General features: G+C 36.1%; 5 protein-coding genes across 6 annotated transcripts; 2 read left to right on the top strand and 3 right to left on the bottom strand.

The window, feature by feature from the left end:
• Nucleotides 1–915: 915 nt before the first annotated feature.
• VhaAC45 (Vacuolar H[+] ATPase AC45 accessory subunit) lies at nucleotides 916–3,245 on the bottom strand. Its single transcript, XM_017629869.1, has 4 exons — nucleotides 2,963–3,245; nucleotides 2,805–2,907; nucleotides 2,475–2,745; nucleotides 916–2,408 (listed from the first exon to the last, which is right to left on the bottom strand). The coding sequence occupies exons 1-4, from the start codon at nucleotides 3,046–3,048 to the stop codon at nucleotides 1,693–1,695; spliced, it is 1,176 nt and encodes a 391-aa protein (XP_017485358.1). The 5' UTR covers nucleotides 3,049–3,245; the 3' UTR covers nucleotides 916–1,692.
• A 1,391-nt stretch (nucleotides 3,246–4,636) lies between these two features.
• On the top strand, nucleotides 4,637–7,447 carry Gnptab (N-acetylglucosamine-1-phosphate transferase subunits alpha and beta). 2 transcript variants are annotated; one of them, XM_017629868.1, is made up of 5 exons: nucleotides 4,637–4,838; nucleotides 4,896–5,073; nucleotides 5,297–6,525; nucleotides 6,594–6,784; nucleotides 6,868–7,447. In XM_017629868.1, the coding sequence occupies exons 1-5, from the start codon at nucleotides 4,722–4,724 to the stop codon at nucleotides 7,163–7,165; spliced, it is 2,013 nt and encodes a 670-aa protein (XP_017485357.1). In that variant the 5' UTR covers nucleotides 4,637–4,721; the 3' UTR covers nucleotides 7,166–7,447. The 2 variants fall into 2 exon arrangements, with proteins under 2 accessions (XP_017485357.1, XP_017485356.1); XM_017629867.1 differs by lacking the exon at nucleotides 4,896–5,073 and having other exon boundaries at nucleotides 5,119–6,525; nucleotides 6,868–7,165.
• A 3,448-nt stretch (nucleotides 7,448–10,895) lies between these two features.
• On the top strand, nucleotides 10,896–12,499 carry LOC108373928 (decapping nuclease DXO homolog). Its single transcript, XM_017629866.1, has 4 exons — nucleotides 10,896–11,569; nucleotides 11,621–11,765; nucleotides 11,826–12,060; nucleotides 12,119–12,499. The coding sequence occupies exons 1-4, from the start codon at nucleotides 11,014–11,016 to the stop codon at nucleotides 12,389–12,391; spliced, it is 1,209 nt and encodes a 402-aa protein (XP_017485355.1). The 5' UTR covers nucleotides 10,896–11,013; the 3' UTR covers nucleotides 12,392–12,499.
• A 231-nt stretch (nucleotides 12,500–12,730) lies between these two features.
• On the bottom strand, nucleotides 12,731–16,805 carry LOC108373926 (protein disulfide-isomerase A3-like). Its single transcript, XM_017629865.1, has 5 exons — nucleotides 16,503–16,805; nucleotides 14,736–14,823; nucleotides 14,322–14,674; nucleotides 14,032–14,145; nucleotides 12,731–13,576 (listed from the first exon to the last, which is right to left on the bottom strand). Exons 1-5 carry the CDS (start codon nucleotides 16,643–16,645, stop codon nucleotides 12,811–12,813), a joined length of 1,464 nt encoding a protein of 487 aa, XP_017485354.1. The 5' UTR covers nucleotides 16,646–16,805; the 3' UTR covers nucleotides 12,731–12,810.
• On the bottom strand, nucleotides 13,611–13,999 carry LOC108373925 (protein disulfide-isomerase A3-like). Its single transcript, XM_017629864.1, has 2 exons — nucleotides 13,868–13,999; nucleotides 13,611–13,802 (listed from the first exon to the last, which is right to left on the bottom strand). The coding sequence occupies exons 1-2, from the start codon at nucleotides 13,990–13,992 to the stop codon at nucleotides 13,613–13,615; spliced, it is 315 nt and encodes a 104-aa protein (XP_017485353.1). The 5' UTR covers nucleotides 13,993–13,999; the 3' UTR covers nucleotides 13,611–13,612.
• Nucleotides 16,806–20,689: the final 3,884 nt, after the last annotated feature.

Below are 20,689 nucleotides of genomic sequence, written 5' to 3'. Positions count from 1 at the left end.
CGTATTTCTTGGTAAAGAATTGTTGCAAGCATCAATTTTGAATAAATTAGCTTCAATATTTACTGATTTATCGAAGATTTTGTATTTCTCTAAATTACCGTTATATGGGATGTGGGCGTGGTTATCCTCCGATTTTAAAAAGTTTCGGCGATTTCTTATGCTGNAAAATTAACTGAAACTTTGCACATATATACATATGTATATTCTATGCATATAAATAAACATCATATATTTCAGAAAATTTAACTGCATTAATGACAATTTAGAGCCTAAGCACGCTGAAGATAATGAATTAATACGGCATTTATTTATTACCAAGGCCAAAAACTGTGCCAAGTTTGGAAGAAATTAGTGTAGCGGGTACCGAGATATACACAAGTAACCATAAGTGGGCGTGGCTACGCCCATTTTCCAAAAATTTACAACACTCTTAGTTTTCGTCGAAAAATTGTTGTAAATATTAATTTTGAGTGAATAATCTTCAGTAGTTACTAAAATATCGCAGTTACCGTTATGTGAACAAAATTAATATACCCTTGTGCACAAAATTCCGACAAATTGATAACCTTTTTAGAAGTCGGTTAAAAAAATTGTGAGTGAAATTATAGCAGAATGTTACTCATACGTCATGTATTTTATGTACATAGCCTTCTCGTACATCCATCTACATGGCGTATGAGTAACATTCTTTCATTTGATCGTTCAACTCTGTTTTGTTTATCTTTTAATTTCGTTAGTAAGTTGATTTATTTGTAAAATAAAAGGCTTTAATACAACAAAAAAATAAATTTTTCTCTGTTAAAGTTTGAAGTTTTTCAGCGAGATCTTCACCAAAGCCAGGGATCTAATAAGATACTTCGTTTTGCATTTTATTGGCATTTGGATTTGGAATCCACGTAAAAAGATAAACACATAATTAGCAACAAAAAGAACAACTTTATTGGCTCCTCTATATAAGTTAACATGGTCGGTTTTGTGCCTAACATATAATATACGGAACTATAAAATATATTAATATTGATAGAGTACGTATAAAAATCGAATACATACTACAACACATTGATATCAGGTGGATGGTTGCTTGCAAACATATTCACACACAAAATATGTTTGCGCCAACTCCCAGATGAACACGGCTCTTACCAGAAGTCGGTTAAGGCACACACATGTAAAATCGAAGTCGAGTGAAAATAAATTGCAATATAAAAAAAAAACTTTGATAGAAATAACTTTTAGTCATCATACCATATAATTGAGAACACAAGTTTCAACTACAATTCCCTTAAATAAACAAGAAAATAATAAATCCAATTATGATGCTGAGAGAAGAGGTGGAATAAATTTAATGAGAATTGCGGGAGAAACTTACGAATGTGCAGCGCAAAACCCTCATTAGGTATTTCAAACAGAACTTGGGAGAATGAACTCACTTTAGTTGAAATCTTAATTTCCATATTTTATGATTTTAATGTTGGAAGCCAGTTCAATTTGCTCAAAGCAAATATTCTACCTATGCTTTTACCTGGCTTCCAAAAATACATATTTAGTTAAATGAAATTGGCCTGTACAATGCCATAAAATAATAACATAAAAGGGAATGAAGTGTGCGCAACTGACAGCGCAATAACGCCATATGCAGTAGCTGCTTTTCGGATAATAGTAATTTACCCGCGTTTATCACTCGATATTTCACTACTCATTTGCGTTAATTGTGATTGTCTTGCCTTTGGGATCATCAAAGCGATCCATTGTGTTAATATCCATCATCCAGCAAATGGCGACGAAAAGAATTGCAAGTAAAATTAACGATACAAATAACCCAGCAAGGATTGCGTGTGTAACAAACCCAACGCAATTCCAAGAGTCACCAAATTCAAAATATTTGTCACCTACTGCTGTAACTTTACTTCCGAAAGGAGCTTGGAATTGGACGGAATTCCAAAGAAGTGAGTCGCCGCTGGTTGAATACACAGTCAAATTGCCGCAATAGTAAGAGAAAGCTGGTGGCGCATTTATATCTGTCGTACGGAATTGTGTATTCGTATTGTACGTCAATTGCTTCATATAATAGTACCCCTTTACTAACTCAATATCGAAAGTGATAGTGTCGGTAGCATCGCTGCTTGCAAGTGTGACTGTGAAATCAGTGGTGTTACGCTCCTGGATGCTCATGCTGCTAATGGTAATTTCTTTGGCAGCGGCAGTACCGATCTTAACTGCCAGTTTTGTGTAGAAAATCTGAAAGTTAGTATCAGCGAATATAGTACCACCTTCAGGCGCAGCGGTCTCCCAAACAGAAACTGCACGTCGTGAACGTTTATTTACAGACGTCTCTTCTACGGGTGTAGCTGTATACAATAAGATTGTAGGGCAAGACAATTGCTTAATGATTTTTTGAATGATGAAATCTGTGAACAAACATAGAAAACCGTGCTAAAAGATATTGGCTAAACCGAAGTTAATATCAGACTGACCATGTGCTTCCAAAGTATCCTCGCGGCTTAACTCAGTTTCTTCACTGAATTGAAAGATATAGACCTTGTGAGCTTCACATTTAAGAGGCGTTTCAAGATTACCATCTTTAGGGATAGAAATCACAACATAATTCGGATCTATTGACGCCAATACTTTATCGGAAAGGTCTCCTTTAGCATAGAATGTTTTTGGGGTGATTGAGCTTAAGTGAGCATAACATGACTGTGACTCCGTGCCGTTTTTCTTGCACAAAAAATCATGGAAAGATAACTAAAGTTTATACAACGGTTAAATCTGTAGATATAGATAGAATTGTATGCACTACTTACACCAGGTTCTTGGAACACAACAATCTGGTTGTTTTCGGCCAGGGGTTTCAGAATGCTATAGAATTCCTCGGATGTAACTTTTGACAGCGCTGATGGCGTTAGGCTATTGAAAATAATCACATTAAAGTTGGAGATAAAGTTATGACGAATCTTCGTACCTCTGCGCTCCACCCAGTAAGACGGGGTTGTACTTCGCAGCTGCTGCAACACCAATTAGGAACAACGTCAGGAATACAAACTTCATTTTCACTTTTTTTCCAAAACTCTGTACTTCAAAGAAGTAATAATCCAAACAAAGTTGAAGTGAAAACGCGAGCAAACCGAAAATTTAACGAAATTATAAGGGAGCTAATGGCAAAAATCCAAACGTTTCAACTCCAATGAAAATTCGCCCTGTCAAAATGCGAAATTCTTTGTAGCTGCATATGACAGTCATGTGATATATTCGAATGGCACCTATTTTCGAATTTCGAGTAGTGATTAGAGACTCGAACTCGTGATGCGCAGTGTTGCATCTAGGTATGCAATTCACACAAAAATTAAAACTACTTCATACTTTCGATGTCATATGGTCTTATTCATAAAAAATATTATACTGGGTAAAACTCGCAAGTTTACGAGGCTTTTATGGGAACGTCCCCTTTGTGAAAAGGTGTAAATAATTGCGTAAAGTTGCTGTTTGACAGATCAGCCAGGATTTCGTGGAGCAATTTTTGTTTCGTAGTATTTTCCATAACTTACGGCCATCTTGTCTAACACTTTTGGCTAAAATGCAATTAAAAATGCCGAAAATTCGCAAAAAATCCTAAGTCAATGCAGTTAGTGGATGAAATTCATTCATATTATTCGCTTATTATTTTTTTCATTTATTTTCATTATTTTATTATACATTTTAGTATAAAAATTTCAGCCCCACGGCAAAACTGAAGTTTACGAGGTCGTTTGAGCATCAAATTCGCCTCGTAATTTTACGAGGGGCAGGTAAAAACAAATTTTGACAGTTCCTTCACGAGGCTCGTAAATTTACAAGTTTAAGAGAAGACCCATACTAATGTGACGTCGTTATTTTACTTGCTGTCTCCACAGGCAAAAGTTTTTATCTCGATAATGGCAAGCAATAATTAATATATCAGAGCTTTTAGCTTGATAAATATTGCCAGCAATTTGGTACTTTGACAGCTTCCTTTTTAATTTGCGCGATTGCTTCGTGGAGACAACGTTATTCATATTTCAATAGAAAAGAAAAATTAAGCCCTTTTCTATTAAAATATTTGTTATTATTTGCTTGGGAGTGAAATGTGGCATGTTTTTTTTTTTTTTTTAATTTTTTAAGTGATAAAATCCGGCAAAAATAGCCACCTTACAAATGCGTTTTTTATCAAGATTGAAAAGTGTCCACGCACAAATATTGCCTCTGATAAAATTTTTATCAGGCAATAAAAATGACAGTTGGTAGGCAAAAACTTTTACCTGTGGAGACAGGCCTAGCTTTGATCCAGTACTCCATGAACTTACATGTTTTGACACAAACTTGCAGGAAGTTAAAGGGAAAAATTATCCCGTACTCCAAAATCCTGTAAATGAGCGTGTTGTGTGGAGAGTTGTGTAGAGAATTAAGTTGCAAGATTTTACCCGAAATGTTTCTGCTGGTAAAATCATGAAAAGTGTAAAGCGATCACTGGTTGGCGTTTTTACAGGAAATAAACTGTCATCTTAGTTTTTGCGTATGAAAACGCTAAAACATGAAAACTTGTAGCAATCGTTTCGAACTATTGCGTAAAAAAAAAAATCAGAACTAATGTTTTCAGGCTTTGTGGCAACATTGGCTGTTATCAGCTGAACGAAAGCATGCAAAGCTTTGGAACAGGTATAAACTGATAACCAAATTAGTAAACAAAATGTATTAAAAACAGCGGTATGCGTGTTCAAAGAAAGTGGTGTCGAATGCTGAAAAATAGCTGGAAACGGATTCGACGGCGGCGTTTGCTGCTCTTCTTCGTTATAGTGGTAATTACTTTATGTTTATTTAAACTGGTAAGTCAATTCATGTTAAGTTGTTTTCCATTCACATAAGTTATTTTCTCTTTATAGCGAAATATTTCCCCTAAACCTTTGCCGTACTGTGAATCAATTGATGTGGTCTATACTTGGGTCAACGGATCTGACCTTGAATTTACTGAAGACGTACGACGATATAATCCCTCGTATGATCCTGCACGATTCGATGATAAAAACGAACTTCGATATTCATTGCGATCACTTGAAAAGTNTGTTAAGTTGTTTTCCATTCACATAAGTTATTTTCTCTTTATAGCGAAATGTTTCCCCTAAACCTTTGTCGTACTGTGAATCAATTGATGTGGTCTATACTTGGGTCAACGGATCTGACCTTGAATTTACTGAAGACGTGCGGCGATATAATCCCTCGTATGATCCTGCACGATTCGATGATAAAAACGAACTTCGATATTCATTGCGATCACTTGAAAAGCATGCCCCCTGGGTGCGACATATTTATATAGTCACCAATGGTCAAATTCCACATTGGCTTGATCTTAGCAACGAAAAAATTACGATAGTACCACACGAAGTACTCACACCAAAGCCCGAACTGTTACCCACATTTTCTAGTTCCGCCATAGAAACATTCATTCACCGCATACCACAATTATCACAACGCTTTCTCTATTTGAATGATGATATATTTTTGGGTGCACCAGTCTATCCGGAGGATCTGTATACTGAGTCGGAAGGCGTGCGTATTTATCAAGCCTGGATGGTGCCCGATTGTGCTGAAGATTGCCCCTGGACGTACATTGGTGATGGTGCATGTGACCGGCATTGCAATATTGCCAAATGTCAATATGATGGGGGTGATTGCAGCATTTTTGGAACAGGCACAAGTGAAGAAAATGTATCTGAACATGATGCAGACGAACATGAAAAATCGAATAACTTAAAATCTAACCAAATAAATGCAACAGCACGTAATGAAATACGACATTTTCCATTACGGAAAAAATTTCGCAACAAGAAACATTCCGCTCAACGGAATGGCTCACATTTCCGAGAGCTGGTGCGACATAAGAACCTGAGTACACTTGCTGAATTAAGACGCATTGTCGACAATTACAATAACCAAATAAAATCAATCGCTCACCCAAATGTACAAATACTTTCAAATTCTAGCCCTGTTCCAACAACTAGGCATACAGATGAATTTGTTAAACCGTCAAAAAACGAAACTAGCAAGGACATCTACTCACACTCTCTCATAAACACCAATATGCTGCTGAACCGACACTATGGCTTTAAAGCGCGCAATGTAATGGCGCACGTGGGATTCTTGCTTGATCAGAATATAATAAATGAAATGCAGAAAAAATTTGCTAAGGAGATAGACGTTACTATTACTAATCGTTTTCGATCAATGGAAGACTTACAGTTTGCTTTCGCTTATTACTCATTTCTGATGAGTGAAACCATAACGTTTACCGTGGGACAAATATTTGACGAATTTGACACTGACGGCTCGCATACATGGTCTGATCGGGAAGTACGAACATTTTTGGCACGCATGTATCCTCTACCATTGGATTGGTCAGCGGTTCGCTTCTTCGAAGAAGTAGTTGGCAACTGTTCGCGTGACTTGGATGTTTCACACAAAAGTACTGAAGAGTATACAACTCTCGTTTATGAACGTTACGAAGATTCCAATGTGGTTAGTATAAGTGCAGCATCCATACTTTCATATTTGTAAGTTACTTATGCACCCGTTTTTCCCTCCAGCCGACCATATCTCGTGAGTTGGTCGAACACTGTCATTTGTTAGCCGAGGCGCTGGAATCAAATTTTGCTAGACGCCCTAAATACAAATATAACATAAATCCAAAACGTGCAATCCATAATAATTTTATGATGCTAACTTCCAATATCTCAGAAGTTGTTGATGGATTCGATAAAATTCGGCGCAATCCAAGGTAAACTACCAAAATTAACTGAAACTTTGCACATATATACATATGTATATTCTATGCATATAAATAAACATCATATATTTCAGAAAATTTAACTGCATTAATGACAATTTAGAGCCTAAGCACGCTGAAGATAATGAATTAATACGGCATTTATTGGAGGACTTCTACCTTTCCCTGTTTCCTCGAAGAAGTAACTTTGAATTACAATATGAATATCGAAATCGTTACACTACGTGGCACGATTACCAACGCTGGCGGAGACGTAAACGTGCTGCCCTAGTTGTCGGATATTTAGCGAGCGGTGTTCTTATTATATTTATTATTCGATTTGTTTGCATACACAAGGCAAAAATTGTACGTCGCTATGTGCAAAACCTGTAATGTGATATTTTTTAAATAAGAGGAAAATGTACTTAATCGCATTTTGTAATAACTTACTTATTACAATCACTGAGATTTGGAATGCGCATACATACCTAGTGTATGATAAACACAAAAGTCAAACTATATATAAACTAAATATATTTATAATATGTACATATGTACATATCTAGGTATTAATGAATCTTGAATCAAACTTGAAACAAAGCAATGATATTAGATGAGAGACTTGAAATACATTACTGAAGCTTTTATCTTACATCTTATTTTCTAGCTTCGGCTAAAAAATCCCGAAAAAGTCAAACGCCTTTCATTTGTTCTGCAGCGGGGGCACGGTTAAAAATGGGGAAGGCAACGCCCGTAAAGTTTCATAAGTAACGAATCTATTGGGATGCCAGCAACAAACAAGGCTTGACCATTTACTGAAATACAATTACATAACGTCGTTTAAAGTACAAAACCGCGTATCGTCATTCTGCAAAACCGCGTAACTGACATTGGCTGCCAAAAATTGGATTTGCTCACTCAAGCTCTTAGCTCAATCTTTATCCATTCGTCCTGAAATATACTAGCCAGAAATGCGATTGCTTTATAAAAAAATGCGAACCATTTTGAAATATGAGTGTTTTTACTCTCTAGAAAATAATTTATACAACCTCACATACGCGGTTTTACATTATCTTGATACGCGGCTTTGCATTTTGGTGATACGCGGTTTTGTACTTTAAACGACGATAAGTTGTCGCAAAAGACAACCACCTGCTGAGGGTGTTACAGGCGAGAAAGTACCATTAGATAGGCTCCAAATTCGTTTCCCCTTTAATACTAGAAACGCTTTTTATTGTGGTCTTCGCTCGGCAGTTAAATCCACATACCTTAAAAGCAATCTGAATTTTAAAGGCGGTATAAAATAATGCATATCGTCGTTTTAATTACAAAACCGCGTATCGTCGTTCTGCAAAACCGGCGTAACTGACATTTTTTGCCAAAAATTGGATTTGGAAGTCCTTGGCTCAAGCCTTATCCATCCGTCCTGAAATATACTAGCCAGAAATGCGATTGCTTTATGAAAGAGAGAATAGTTTTGAAATATTCGTGTTTTTACTCTCTACAAAATAATGTATGCAACCTCACATACGCGGTTTTGCATGATATTGGTACGCGGTTTTTTACTTTAAACGACCATATGGACGCGACACAAGACGACAAATAAAAGAAACTATTTCAAAGAATGCACGCCAATTGTATTTCTTATTTTAGAAGAACTCTGCTTCTTTGAATCGCATACATTTACGATTTAGATGTTATAGACAGTTAAATAAAAAAAATATTCTTTGATTTAAATAGACTTACCTCAACGTTTAATGTGGTACGCTGTTTAAAGTATAATTAGCACCGATATGAACACCCGCAATCTCAGACATATGACTTAATATGATCTTATAAAAGCGCAAAACTTGAAATTTTCACCAGCGCTATCACTTCTTCGATGATCTTCACACAAGGATATGAAATAACGGGATGCAAGAAACATCGATTTCGATATCTGACGGAAATGAAATCCGATACCTATTTCATTTGATGCCGCCAATTTCTGTCGTATTGGCTTTAGCTTTGTTTCTTAACAAATAATTATCACAAATTATCACTAATTTCTGCTGGAAAGCGATTATTAGCCCAAAAAACTAGCAGAAACCACGATGTAGAGAAGAAAGGTGGCGCCCATCTCGGTACCGCTGTTCCGCTCTCAGAGAATTTTACAGAAGTGTCACACTTGTGCACTTTGTTTACGTTTTTCTTGCAATAATAGGTGCAATCCCGTATTCCTCGGACTCGGACTAGTAAAACTGTCAAAAAATAAAAATTTGCTCAGAACGAGAGAGTAACATTGAAAAGTACGGGATCGCTTTCTAGTAAAAAATGGTAACTTCTGTCAACTTCAACATAACCTCCAAATTTCGGTTGTAAATTTTTGCTTATTTTGTATGTAAACACACTCAGCTCACACATGTAAATAACCAAAAATACTTTCAAATTCATTAGAATCCTCTTAAACAAGTAATTAAATACTTTTCAACATGAATTAGCAGAGTGCACTTTTCTTTTGTTTACAATTTGGTTGCCAAACACACTACAGCTGATCGTTTGACACATTTACCAGAATTTACCAGCAAAAAATTCTCGGACTAAGTCCTCTTTCAGACACGTCAAGTCTTGAAAGCAAATTTCACCTTCTCTTTTGTGTTTTCTATTTGCTTCCACACGCGTCAACTTTAATTGAATTCAAGTCCTTGGTTCTTAAATGGGAAGCAACGAAAATATCAAAAGAGACAAGAAAACTTGAAACGAATAGACGGTACTCTTCCCCTCTCTTCCCACCTCCTTCGCCAACGAACGAGCAGACTTGAAATCAAGACTTGACGTGTCTGAAAGGGGACTAAAACTGGTAACTTCTGACGGAGAGAACGGTATTTACTCTCTTTTTTGTCCTCTCAATAGTCAGAGAACCGTGTACGGGATCGATTTCCAATAAAATCTGATTGATTCTGATTAGTCCGGACTCGTACGGGATCGCAACTAATAATTGCGTTTGTTTACTCATTTCCAGTAAAATCCAGTAAAATTTTTTACGAATTTTCATCTTTTGGCGTTCCGTACACAGCAGATAATTATCAGGAAGAAGAAGACTAGGAAAATTGAGAGGATGACGCTAGCAGAGAGCGAAATAACGAAAAAGTAAAGAAACGCAAAACTAGCAAATAAACAGGTGACCGGTGCATTTGACTAATGAAAATATTTGGCGCGAATTTTTGTTTATTCATTTTGACAGCTGCTAGTAAAAATTTTACTAGCAAAAAGTTTCAGGAGAGCCAAACCATAATAGTGTAAGAACGAGAGAGGGCTGATAGTTTATGCTAGTTTTTTCTGTTAAGGACCGCTGTCCAGCAGGAACTAGTGATAATTTTTGATAGTTATCTGTTACCAGCCGTCTTCACGGGCTGGAAAATTCCACTTGTGTGACGACACATGCTCTTTAATTATTGAATCATGTAAATTTACGATAGCGGTTAAAGGTTAAACATAAAGGGCGAAGTACACTACGCAAGCGGCTCGTCAAACATACTTCAAACCTACCTTTCCCATTTCGCCATATACCATGCAAACATGACTCGTTGAAGCAAAGATTTTTAGTTTTCTTCTAGGCGACATACACCGTGCGTCGATCTCGTGAGTCGGTTTGGATGTATTTGTGAAAATAAATATGTGTTAGTTACACCGAAATGACTCCTGGAATGACTCTGAATGATTCAACTGTGTGTAGTCGAAGGCGAGTCAACACGTACACAAATGACTCGCGAGTCAGACGCACCGTGTATACCGCTTATTCCGTTCACAAGGTTAGTAATTATGATTTTCTTCCATTTTTCTCTCTTTCGCAACCTCTCGAAGAAAATTCCGTTGCAAATGAGGCGAATTTATCATTCACAACGCAAGCGGTTTGGTTAAACGTGAACATGGCGGCCAGAAGATCAACAAATTTTGATTTTTGTTCGAATTTCCCTCAAATGGTTTGTCAAACACTCTTCAAACACCCCCATACACAACACAAATTGCTTCCAGCAAGGGATATTTCGCTAGGCTTTTCAAATTGCTTGTTTGTGTATTTCGATCTCAATGTGCAGTTTAGAATAGGCAGCTTTGGAATGGGCCCTAAAATTGTTGTCGAAAACAATGCAATCGATAGTGACGCAAAATGGTATCGGTGGGTTGCTGTTTCCATTATTAGCATTTTAAAAGACGGGAAAGCTTTATTTTGGTTTGATAAAGTATTTACCGTAGTTTAAAAAATGTTTCCAAAATCCAACACAGGTTTACGAGTGAGACCAAATCGAGGTGAAACCTTACCTTTTCCGCAATTCGAAAAACCCAGACCGATTGGATATTTTAGTGTAGTAGGAGGAACTTTACGAGAATATGAACCTTCAGCACAGCAATTACGCTATTACAAGCCGCCAGCAGCTAAAAAATTCCCTCTTGACCTCAATGAAGGCCTGCATCTAGCAATTAAAAAGCCCGAATCAGTTTATGACGAGGGGCTCGATCATATTTTCAAATTTATTTTCGACCATCGGGACCGTCTCACTAAGCCATTGACGGCTTCTGAAACTTCTCAACGAAGTCTTAATGCCGAGTTTGTTTGCTGGCGCGGGCTTTTACGTTTATTAATGAGTACACCCTATGAATTCAGAAGTGATTGGTCTATTGTGGTTACACGTTTCAATGGGACCTTCTATCTGCGCAAGCGTGACACAGAGCAGGAAAAATTTCAACGTGCCCAAGAAACTGAGCAACAGCGAGTATTTGCTTCCTGGGGCTTTAAATTTGAACAATACTGTCTATCGGGTGGGTAATCAAATGGAATACAGCAATTTTTTAACTAGCAATCACCTTTAGAATCACCATTTCTCGAACCGAACGACAAAGGGCCTGTTGATGAGTGCAGCGAATTTTCTTGTGTATTTAAAACAAAACTTGCCGGCTTTGAACTGCTCTATGGTGCTGAAATGGATGGAATTATTAGTGAACAACCCGTTCTTCTGTAAGTGCCTCAAAGTATTTGTTACACCAATTTTCAATGTAATGTAGTAATAATCTTCAGAGAAGGGGATAAAGCTACTTGTTTGGAAAATTTGAAATTCATCGAAGTAAAAGTACGACAGGGAAACTTGAACAGAAATCAAATTCAGTCTTATAATCGTCATAAAACCCGCAATTGGTGGTGCCAATCATTTTTAGTTGGTATTCAAGACATCTACGTTGGACTGCGGAATGAATATGGTCTGGTAGACCGCATCGAACACACTGAAGTGCGCTCTCTGCCCAAGCAAGGAATGGTATGACGTTAGATTCCATTAGTTTGTAAAAAGTTTTAAATTATATTTTCATTAATAGAATCATTGGACACCAAATATGTGCGTTACGTTTCTAATAGAATTTTTTAATCGCGTACGTTCATTAATGACCGATGTGAACTGTCCATATACAGTTTTTGAATTTTACTTTAACTCCAATCGGGGCACCATAACATTTGAAAACATAAAAGGCAAAAGCGAGCATTCCTTTTTGCCAGACTACTTCATAGAGCTTATGCATCCTAAGCCGCCGGTAATCAATGAAGAACGAATAAATTTACAGAGAGCGGACACGGTTACCGTAAACATTTGAAATATGTATGTACGTACATATGTAGTGTTAGGTAATTAAGTCCTAAGTTTAAATAAAACGCTGATTTTAAGTTATTTCTATGTTTTATTGAAATAAAAAAAAAGAAATGTTTTGATCGCCTTTTATAACGCTTAAGTGAATGAAATAAAACTNATAAAACGCTGATTTTAAGTTATTTCTATGTTTTATTGAAATAAAAAAAAGAAATGTTTTGATCGCCTTTTATAACGCTTAAGTGAATGAAATAAAACCTTTTAAGCGCCTGCTATTAACGACCTTAATAAAAGTAGAATCTTTAAATGTGTATAATGGAAAGTTTGCACATGGATACTCCTAAACTTTTTTATATACCGACTTCCAACAGCTTACTATTTACCTCACTTTCACGCCGTAATTCAAACTAATTTCAGCTTTAACTTCTACAGTTCGGTCTTCTTAGGTTTGCCACTACGGTCAAATCCTTTGAGTTCATTTGTAGCATGTTTAGCAATATACTTGATGAAGTCATCTACGTCACGGCCCTCGTTGTAAGCAACGGGTGTATCCTTTGAATCTTTAGGCAACCAGAAAAGTGTTGGGAATCCTCGAACGTTGAACTCAGGTGGTACATCGTTGGCAGTGGCATCCATTTTGACAAGCTCTACGTCTTCATTAAGCAATTTTTCAGCCACTTCGTCATATACTGGTGCCAATTTTTTACAGTGTCCACACCAAGGTGCGTAGAATTCCACCAATGTGTCTTTGTTATTATTTATGACGACTTCATCAAAGTTTTTGGCAACCGCAACTTTTACGGGAGAATTATTACTCTCTGGAATGGGTTCAGACTTCACGTACGGCTCAAGTTCACCATCAAGCAACTTTTCAACAAAGTCTCTGAGATTTTCGACGGAGAATTCTTCCTTCAGTGCATATTTGAGATTCTTTTCATCTCGTGCTAGAATTACTGGTTTTTCGCCAACAAAATCATAACCATATTCATTCAATTCATTTTGGAAATCGTCCTTAGCACTAACAGCGAATGTAGCTTTGTTGGAGAACTCTTTTGCCACTTTGAGGACACGATTGCGCCAATAATTCGTACCCTTGGCATTCTTAACGTAGTCAACAGAATAGTAGGCAACAATAAGTGGATTTTTGAAATCACGTACAGAGTCCTGTGTACGATGACCGACCAAACCATGGCTATAAAAAATAATTTACATCTTACGAAACGTTCTTTTAAACAAAAATNGCACTAACAGCGAATGTAGCTTTGTTGGAGAACTCTTTTGCCACTTTGAGAACACGATTGCGCCAATAATTCGTACCCTTGGCATTCTTAACGTAGTCAACAGAATAGTAAGCAACAATAAGTGGATTTTTGAAATCACGTACAGAGTCCTGTGTACGATGGCCGACCAAACCATGGCTATAAAAAATAATTTACATCTTACGAAACGTTCTTTCAAACAAAAAATATTATCAAAAACTTACAAATTCTCTTTAATGAACGCACTCAAGTCAGATTCAGATGATCCCTCGAACTTAACATTCGATTCCTCAAATTTGTTCGCTAGATGTGGGGCACGGATGAGAACAATTTTTTCACTGTGTAGCATAAATGAAAAAAAATGTAATANTTATTATCAAAAACTTACAAATTCTCTTTAATGAACGCACTCAAGTCAGATTCAGATGATCCCTCGAACTTAACATTCGATTCCTCAAATTTGTTCGCTAGATGTGGGGCACGGATGAGAACAATTTTTTCACTGTGTAGCATAAATGAAATAAATGTAATTTTTAAATTATATTAAATATAATAAAAATAGTTTATTATTTAGAATATATGTACATAAAATATACTAGATTATAATTACAGAAGATTGTAAAAAAGTCTTGAATCAGTCTTCGTTTTTTTTTTTGTTTTCTTCTCTTTCTCACTTACGTTTCTCCATATTTGGCAAGCACGTCAGCATCGCTGCTATGACCAAAACGATATTTCTCGCGATTTTTATCAGCAAATTTCAGGAACAATTTAGCTAGAGCTACATCTGGATCTTCAAAGAATCCAAATACAGTTGTGTCCTTCGTATCAAGGAATTTGGTAAATTCATCGACTGATTTTATATTTCTAGAGGCAGGTCCGACTTGAGCTCTCATATACTTCACAATACCATTTGCCTCGCGAGGTCCACTGTAATCTTGCGAAACGGTATCGCCACGGAATATCTTCAGTGTGGGATAACCACTGACAGAGTACTTACTGCATGTCTCTTTTCCGGCTTCTGTGCAGTCAACCTGTTCAATTGTAATAACAGATATGTACATTTTCAAAGCAAAAAGTATTATATGGTCTCACTTTTGCCAAAGCAATAGGGGGATCATCATCTTTCACAACTTCAGCTGCTTTGGCATACTCTGGTTTCAGTCTTTTACAATGCCCACACCTAAAATAAAAAAAAAAAACATGCAATGAATATGTTGTTTTCTGTACAAGTACTAAGTGAAATCGGAAAAAATGCTTGTAAAGAGAAACGATCTTATCGAATTTTTGTGTACTTCATGTACCATAAATTAACTAGTGCCAAAAAAACNTTCACAACTTCAGCTGCTTTGGCATACTCTGGTTTCAGTCTTTTACAATGCCCACACCTAAAATAAAAAAAAACATGCAATGAATGTGTTGTTTTCTGTAAAAGTACTAAGTGAAATCGGAAAAAATGCTTGTAAAGAGAAACGATCTTATCAAATTTTTGTGTACTTTATGTACCATAAATTAACTAGTGCCAAAAAAAAGNGCAATGAATATGTTGTTTTCTGTACAAGTACTAAGTGAAATCGGAAAAAATGCTTGTAAAGAGAAACGATCTTATCGAATTTTTGTGTACTTCATGTACCATAAATTAACTAGTGCCAAAAAAAGTTATGCTAGCTAGAACAAGTTCTTATCTCTATTTGTTAACCTTATCGCAATTTGACTGCGCTTTGTTTAATGAATTCTGAAAAGTTAATGTGCGTATGTTAAACCTCTTCCTGTAAGTGTTTTAAGAGTATGGAACAAAACAATGCGATAATTAGAGTTAGAGAGAATTGCACTCTACCATTTTAGAATGGCAAAGCAAGGCCTCTTTATTTCTGAACCCAAACTGGACATTGCAATCTACAACACTTAAGGAACAAAATATACTGATGCTTTGTATTTTGGAATTCATGGTGTTCCATNAAAACAATGCGATAATTAGAGTTAGAGAGAATTGCACTCTACCATTTTAGTATGGCAAAGCAAGTCCTCTTTATTTCTGAACCCAAAAGATGGAACTGTCCAAATTGCGCAAACTGGACATTGAAATCTACAACACTTAAGGAACAAAATATACTGATGCTTTGTATTTTGGAATTCACGGTTTTCCAANGAATGGCAAAGCAAGGCCTCTTTATTTCTGAACCCAAACTGGACATTGCAATCTACAACACTTAAGGAACAAAATATACTGATGCTTTGTATTTTGGAATTCATGGTGTTCCATTAATACAACAATCGTTAAGAGTATTAATGAAGTGTTCTATTAGCTATTTTGCAACTCAATAGATTCAGTAATTTTGAGAATAATTTCACGAATCCGTTCAAACATTTTTTAGAATATAACCAAATAAACAGATATTGACCGGATATCCGGAAAACAAAAAGGAACGAATATTAGCCCTGTTCCCATACAACAGGATATGCAGGTGGTTGGTTTTAGAGAAAATCAGCTTTAGGTGTTTTAGCCATCTATCAACAATTCCCTCAGAAAACTTGACGGGGATTTTAAGGAACGATGTATTGATATATACATATGTACTGACGCCACCTTAAGTTTGTTTTACAAGATTTTCTAGAGGAAACAATGATTACCCGGTTTAATCTCTTTTAATTCACCAACACGGCTTATTGTGCCGCTCTTTATTCATCCTTTCTGAAAGGAATGTCATGGAATGAAGAAAATACCGAAAACGTGGAGACTTTCCACAAACAAAATTAAAAATGGCTCCCGAAAAAGGTGACGTGTTATAAAAAACTTTGCCAGTAGCAATGACCTTTTAAAACCATAAATATATTACCTCACAAAACAAAATCCCAACTTACCATGGCGCATAAAACATAACCAATGTGGTTTCATGTTCTTTTAACACAGAATTGAAGTTGTCATCCGTCAATTCCAGCACATCTTGTTCTGCGCCAGCAACCAATGCCACATAGAGGCAGAGAACCGCTAAACACCTATGCATTATATCTTCACTTTACTGGATGCTCGTTGTTTTGTTATAATTACAATTTCAATTGTTGATCACGGTTTGTTAATCTGCTGGTTAAAATAATACTATAGGTAAAAGGATTAACTCCACGCGCATCTACCGGCTTTGGATGATGAACGCAAAATAATTGATTTCTAGTGTAGAGTTGTACGTATGTATGTATCGCCTACAGTGCTACCACTGTCGTGCATTTCTTGCACAGGAACGAAAAGCATTTTATTAAAAATCGGTCTATACTGATGTGCTTTAATACATAAATGTGCTTTAATACAACGCTGAAAAATTATATATTTTTGATAATACTAGATATTGCCTTTGAAAAAAGTATTTAATACAATTAAATATTTTGTCATTAATTTACTAAGATCTGGCAGGGACATTCTCATTGACTTTGTGTTGGCTACCTCTGATTGGCTATTATTTTTTGGAGAAAATTACTTTCAATCTGATGAATTCGCAAATTTTGCAACAATAACTTTTTTTATGAGGAATGTTCCTTTGTTGACTAAAATATTTTATGTTGATATACACTTATTCAAAGAGTATACGAATATTCGGTAGCATGGGAAAAATGGAAATATACACATGTAGTGCAATAAATACTCTTATCTCTACACCTGTGTAATTTTATTTGTTTTTAACATTTTTACCAAGGCGTATCAATTATTGAATCATAATTTTTACTGAGAAATGCTTTCAGAACGCACCAAGTTAGCAGTATCAGGGTTATTTTGATTTTCATTCGAAGTGGCCCATGAATTGTGATTTTTGTTTAAATATTGTTCTAAAATATCAAATTTTGTTTATTTTTTTTTTTGACATTTTACAGTACGAAGCCAACAACAAAATACACACAGTTTGTTGTTTTTCCTCTAATGCTGCTCCCTTTTTAATGTGCCTTGGAACACACCAGCTCTGATCCAGTACTCCATGAACTTACAGGTTTTTACAGGAACTTGCAGGCAGTTACAGGAAAATGATCCCGTACTCGCAAATTCCTCCAAAACCCTGTAAATGAGAGCGATTTTTGGAGAGTTGAGTAGAGTATGAAGTCGCAAGGGCAGGAAAAATGCTTTTTTTGTTCCCATACTTTTTGTTGTTACTCACTTTTGACTCTCACTTCAGAGAGTAATTTTGCTGTTAGATATTTTTACAGGATTCTACACGAAAAGTATTGATTAGATAGTAAGATTAGAGCTAATATCTAAAAAAAAGAAACGGCAAAAAAGTTCTACTAAGCGTAGAAGTTATTGACCAAAACGCTTTGAAATACTAAAATGGCATTTATACGCAGGAATTCATTAAATTCAATGCATATTTTGCCATTTTTTTTACTTAATTTTAATAACAATGCTTGCAGGAAGTTGCAGGAAAAATGATCCCGTACCCCAAATTCCTGGAAATGAGAGCGATTTTTGGAGAGTTGTGTATAGACTGAAGTTGCAAGATTTTGGCACTGATCCAGTACTCGATGAACTTACAGGTTTTTACACAAACTTGCAAGAAGTTACAGGAAAAATAATAGCTCTGATCCAGTACTCCATGAACTTACAGGATTTTACACGTAATTGCAGGAAGTTGCAGGAAAAATGTTCCCGTACTCCAAAATCCTGTAAATGAGAGCGATATTTGGAGAGTTGTGTAGAGAATGCAGTTGCGAGATTTTACCTGAACTTTTTCTTCTGGTCATGAAAAGTGTCAAGCGATCAAGCAAAATTACTCTCTGAAGTGAGAGTAAAAAGTGAGTAACAACAAAAAGTACGGTAACAAAAAATTCATTTTTCCTGTAAAAACGTCAACCAGTGATTGCTTGACACTTTTCAGGATTTTACCAGAAGAAAAAGTTTGGGTAAAATCTTGCAACTTCATTCTCTACACAACTCTCCAAAAGTCGCTCCCATTTACAGGATTTTGGAGAATTTTGGAGTACGGGAACAGTTTTCCTGCGACTTCCTGCAAGTTCGTGTAAAATCCTATAAGTTCATGGAGTACTGGATCAGAGCTATTGGATCAGAGCCATGGTACAATAAATATAGGTATTGTCTTCCCAGAGAGCGCATATTCCGATCTGCCTTATTTAAAAAATATCATTGTTGCCAACATAAAACGTTTACTGCTAGGGAAAAGGGATATTATTTAAATAAATCATCTTGCAGAGAACTAATTTAATTTGCAAAAGCCGGAAAAAACTTTTGCTTTTAAATAAATTCAAAAATTTTTATGGCTCACTCCATTTCAAACGAATTTCGATGTGAAGCAAAACTCTCTGGGAAGACAATACCTGTAATTATTGTACCATGGAGCAGAGCTACCTTTTAAAACAAAAATCTCTCCAATGCTTAGTTTTTTTTTCAGTGATCTGGCAGCAATCCACACGCATGTCACGACTTCGTGCGTGAGTAGGCACGAACAGTTCCCATACGAATCTTGAATAGTTTAATAAAACCTTGTGCGGACTTAAGCGTTGTGAATTTTATTGTAATAACTGGACTGTAAACTTGGATTAGCCATGAGCAATAAGAGGAAATTGGAAATAGAACTCGATCTCAAGAGCAACGATAAAAGATACTCGTTTTTTACTCCTACCTCTGTGCGCAGTTCTGTATGGAAGCACTTTCAAGTAATAAAATTTTTGGATACTGTGGAAAGCTTTGCACGTTGTAACCATTGCGAAGAGATTTTGTCGTATGCGCCGAGGAGCGGTACTGGCAGCCTGTTACGCCATCGTTGCATGCGTGCAAGAGCAATTAGTTCGCCAAAACATCTACCGGCACCACAAAGTGTTTCAAGCTTTATCCGTAGCATGTTGCCTAGTAAGACAAAGGAAGATATATTGAAATCACAGTTGGAATTTATCTCAAAAGATTTAATATCTCTTAATACTACGGAAGGTATGTAAAATTCCAGCCATTAAAAATCAATTCATTGCATTTCCTAAAAGTGAAGTACATAACGTCCATTGCGCCACCGTCACCATCACCAGCACCGTCAGTTGTCAAAAAAGTTGAACTGGTGTATTTGTATGAAGTAAGTTACATGAACAAAGCTGACGGTGACGGTGACGCACAAAATAGGTCAACTTTCAACATTGCGTATGCTTATGCGTCAAGTGAGCTATTCTGTGTTTTGTTTACATATTTTAACTAAAATTTGTTCAGTTTGTGAAAATTTTCCGATTTATTTAAATAAGAAATGTAAAATAGGATAAAAGAAAAGTAAAAACGCAATTTTTGCAAAGAGCAGCAGTGAGTTACTGATTTTACGGGCGCAATGGTGTACGGATAGTGTGTAACATGCCGCATAAGCACCGTTGCCGCTGGAAATGATGGTGACGGTGTCGGTGACGCAATGGACGGTGCAAGGCGAATTTATACAAGGTGGTGTTCAAGGCGAATTTATACAAGGTGGTGTTGATGGCGAATTCAATTTTCGCCGCGGTACTACTGAATGTCAAAATGATGTGTTTGTTGTAAACAAGGCGAATTCATTTTACAACAAACACATCATTTTGACATTAAGACGTACCTCGGCGAAAATCTAAATTCGCCATCAACACCACCTTGTATAAATTCGCCTTGGTTTTTGCTTTTACTGATCAATGGTGCCAGATTGTGGGAAATTTCCCTATTTGAGGGATATTTGGCATCAAAAATTATGAAAAGGGAAAAAAGGGACATTTCATATAAATAAGGGATTTTCTTTTGACGCAGTAATTGTTGCATAGTTGATCAAAATTCACGAATATTCGACATTCTTACTTAATTAATCGTTCTGAAGATGTGATGTGGAGTGAAATGGTATATAATTGTTAAAAAGTATAAGGACAATTTCGAAAATTTTCTTACTTTAACCAACTCAAGCGCTGAGTTAGAAAGAATCTTTTCAGTTGTAACTGGTATTTCATGTAAAAAGCGGAACAAATTATCTGATGAAATGTTAAATAGCAGTGAGTGAGCAAAAAAATGAAAGTGAAAAATTGAATGAGTGAAAAAAATGCAGGAAAAGGGGTTTTTTCTT

This window comes from Rhagoletis zephyria, unplaced genomic scaffold (genome assembly GCF_001687245.7).
Source record: "Rhagoletis zephyria isolate East Lansing unplaced genomic scaffold, Rhagoletis_zephyria_1.1 Rzeph_scaffold_07156, whole genome shotgun sequence".
Taxonomy (NCBI): Eukaryota; Metazoa; Arthropoda; class Insecta; order Diptera; family Tephritidae; genus Rhagoletis; species Rhagoletis zephyria.
Note: the sequence above shows the minus strand (reverse complement) of the source record. Positions and strands in the feature narration are given on the sequence as shown.

Coding starts and splice junctions, on each gene's coding strand:
- VhaAC45 (XM_017629869.1), bottom strand. CDS start 3,048: ATGAAGTTTGTATTCCTGACGTTGTTCCTAATTGGTGTTGCAGCAGCT. Junction 2,908..2,962: donor TTACTGGGTGGAGCGCAGAG/GTACGAAGATTC, acceptor TATTTTCAATAG/CCTAACGCCATCAGCGCTGT. Junction 2,746..2,804: donor TTGTGTTCCAAGAACCTGGT/GTAAGTAGTGCA, acceptor TATAAACTTTAG/TTATCTTTCCATGATTTTTT.
- Gnptab (XM_017629868.1), top strand. CDS start 4,722: ATGCGTGTTCAAAGAAAGTGGTGTCGAATGCTGAAAAATAGCTGGAAA. Junction 4,839..4,895: donor CTTTATGTTTATTTAAACTG/GTAAGTCAATTC, acceptor TTCTCTTTATAG/CGAAATATTTCCCCTAAACC. Junction 6,785..6,867: donor AAAATTCGGCGCAATCCAAG/GTAAACTACCAA, acceptor CATATATTTCAG/AAAATTTAACTGCATTAATG.
- LOC108373928 (XM_017629866.1), top strand. CDS start 11,014: ATGTTTCCAAAATCCAACACAGGTTTACGAGTGAGACCAAATCGAGGT. Junction 11,570..11,620: donor TGAACAATACTGTCTATCGG/GTGGGTAATCAA, acceptor AATCACCTTTAG/AATCACCATTTCTCGAACCG. Junction 12,061..12,118: donor CTCTGCCCAAGCAAGGAATG/GTATGACGTTAG, acceptor TTTCATTAATAG/AATCATTGGACACCAAATAT.
- LOC108373926 (XM_017629865.1), bottom strand. CDS start 16,645: ATGCATAGGTGTTTAGCGGTTCTCTGCCTCTATGTGGCATTGGTTGCT. Junction 14,675..14,735: donor CCCCTATTGCTTTGGCAAAA/GTGAGACCATAT, acceptor ACAATTGAACAG/GTTGACTGCACAGAAGCCGG. Junction 13,577..14,031: donor GCGTTCATTAAAGAGAATTT/GTAAGTTTTTGA, acceptor TATTTTTTATAG/CCATGGTTTGGTCGGTCATC.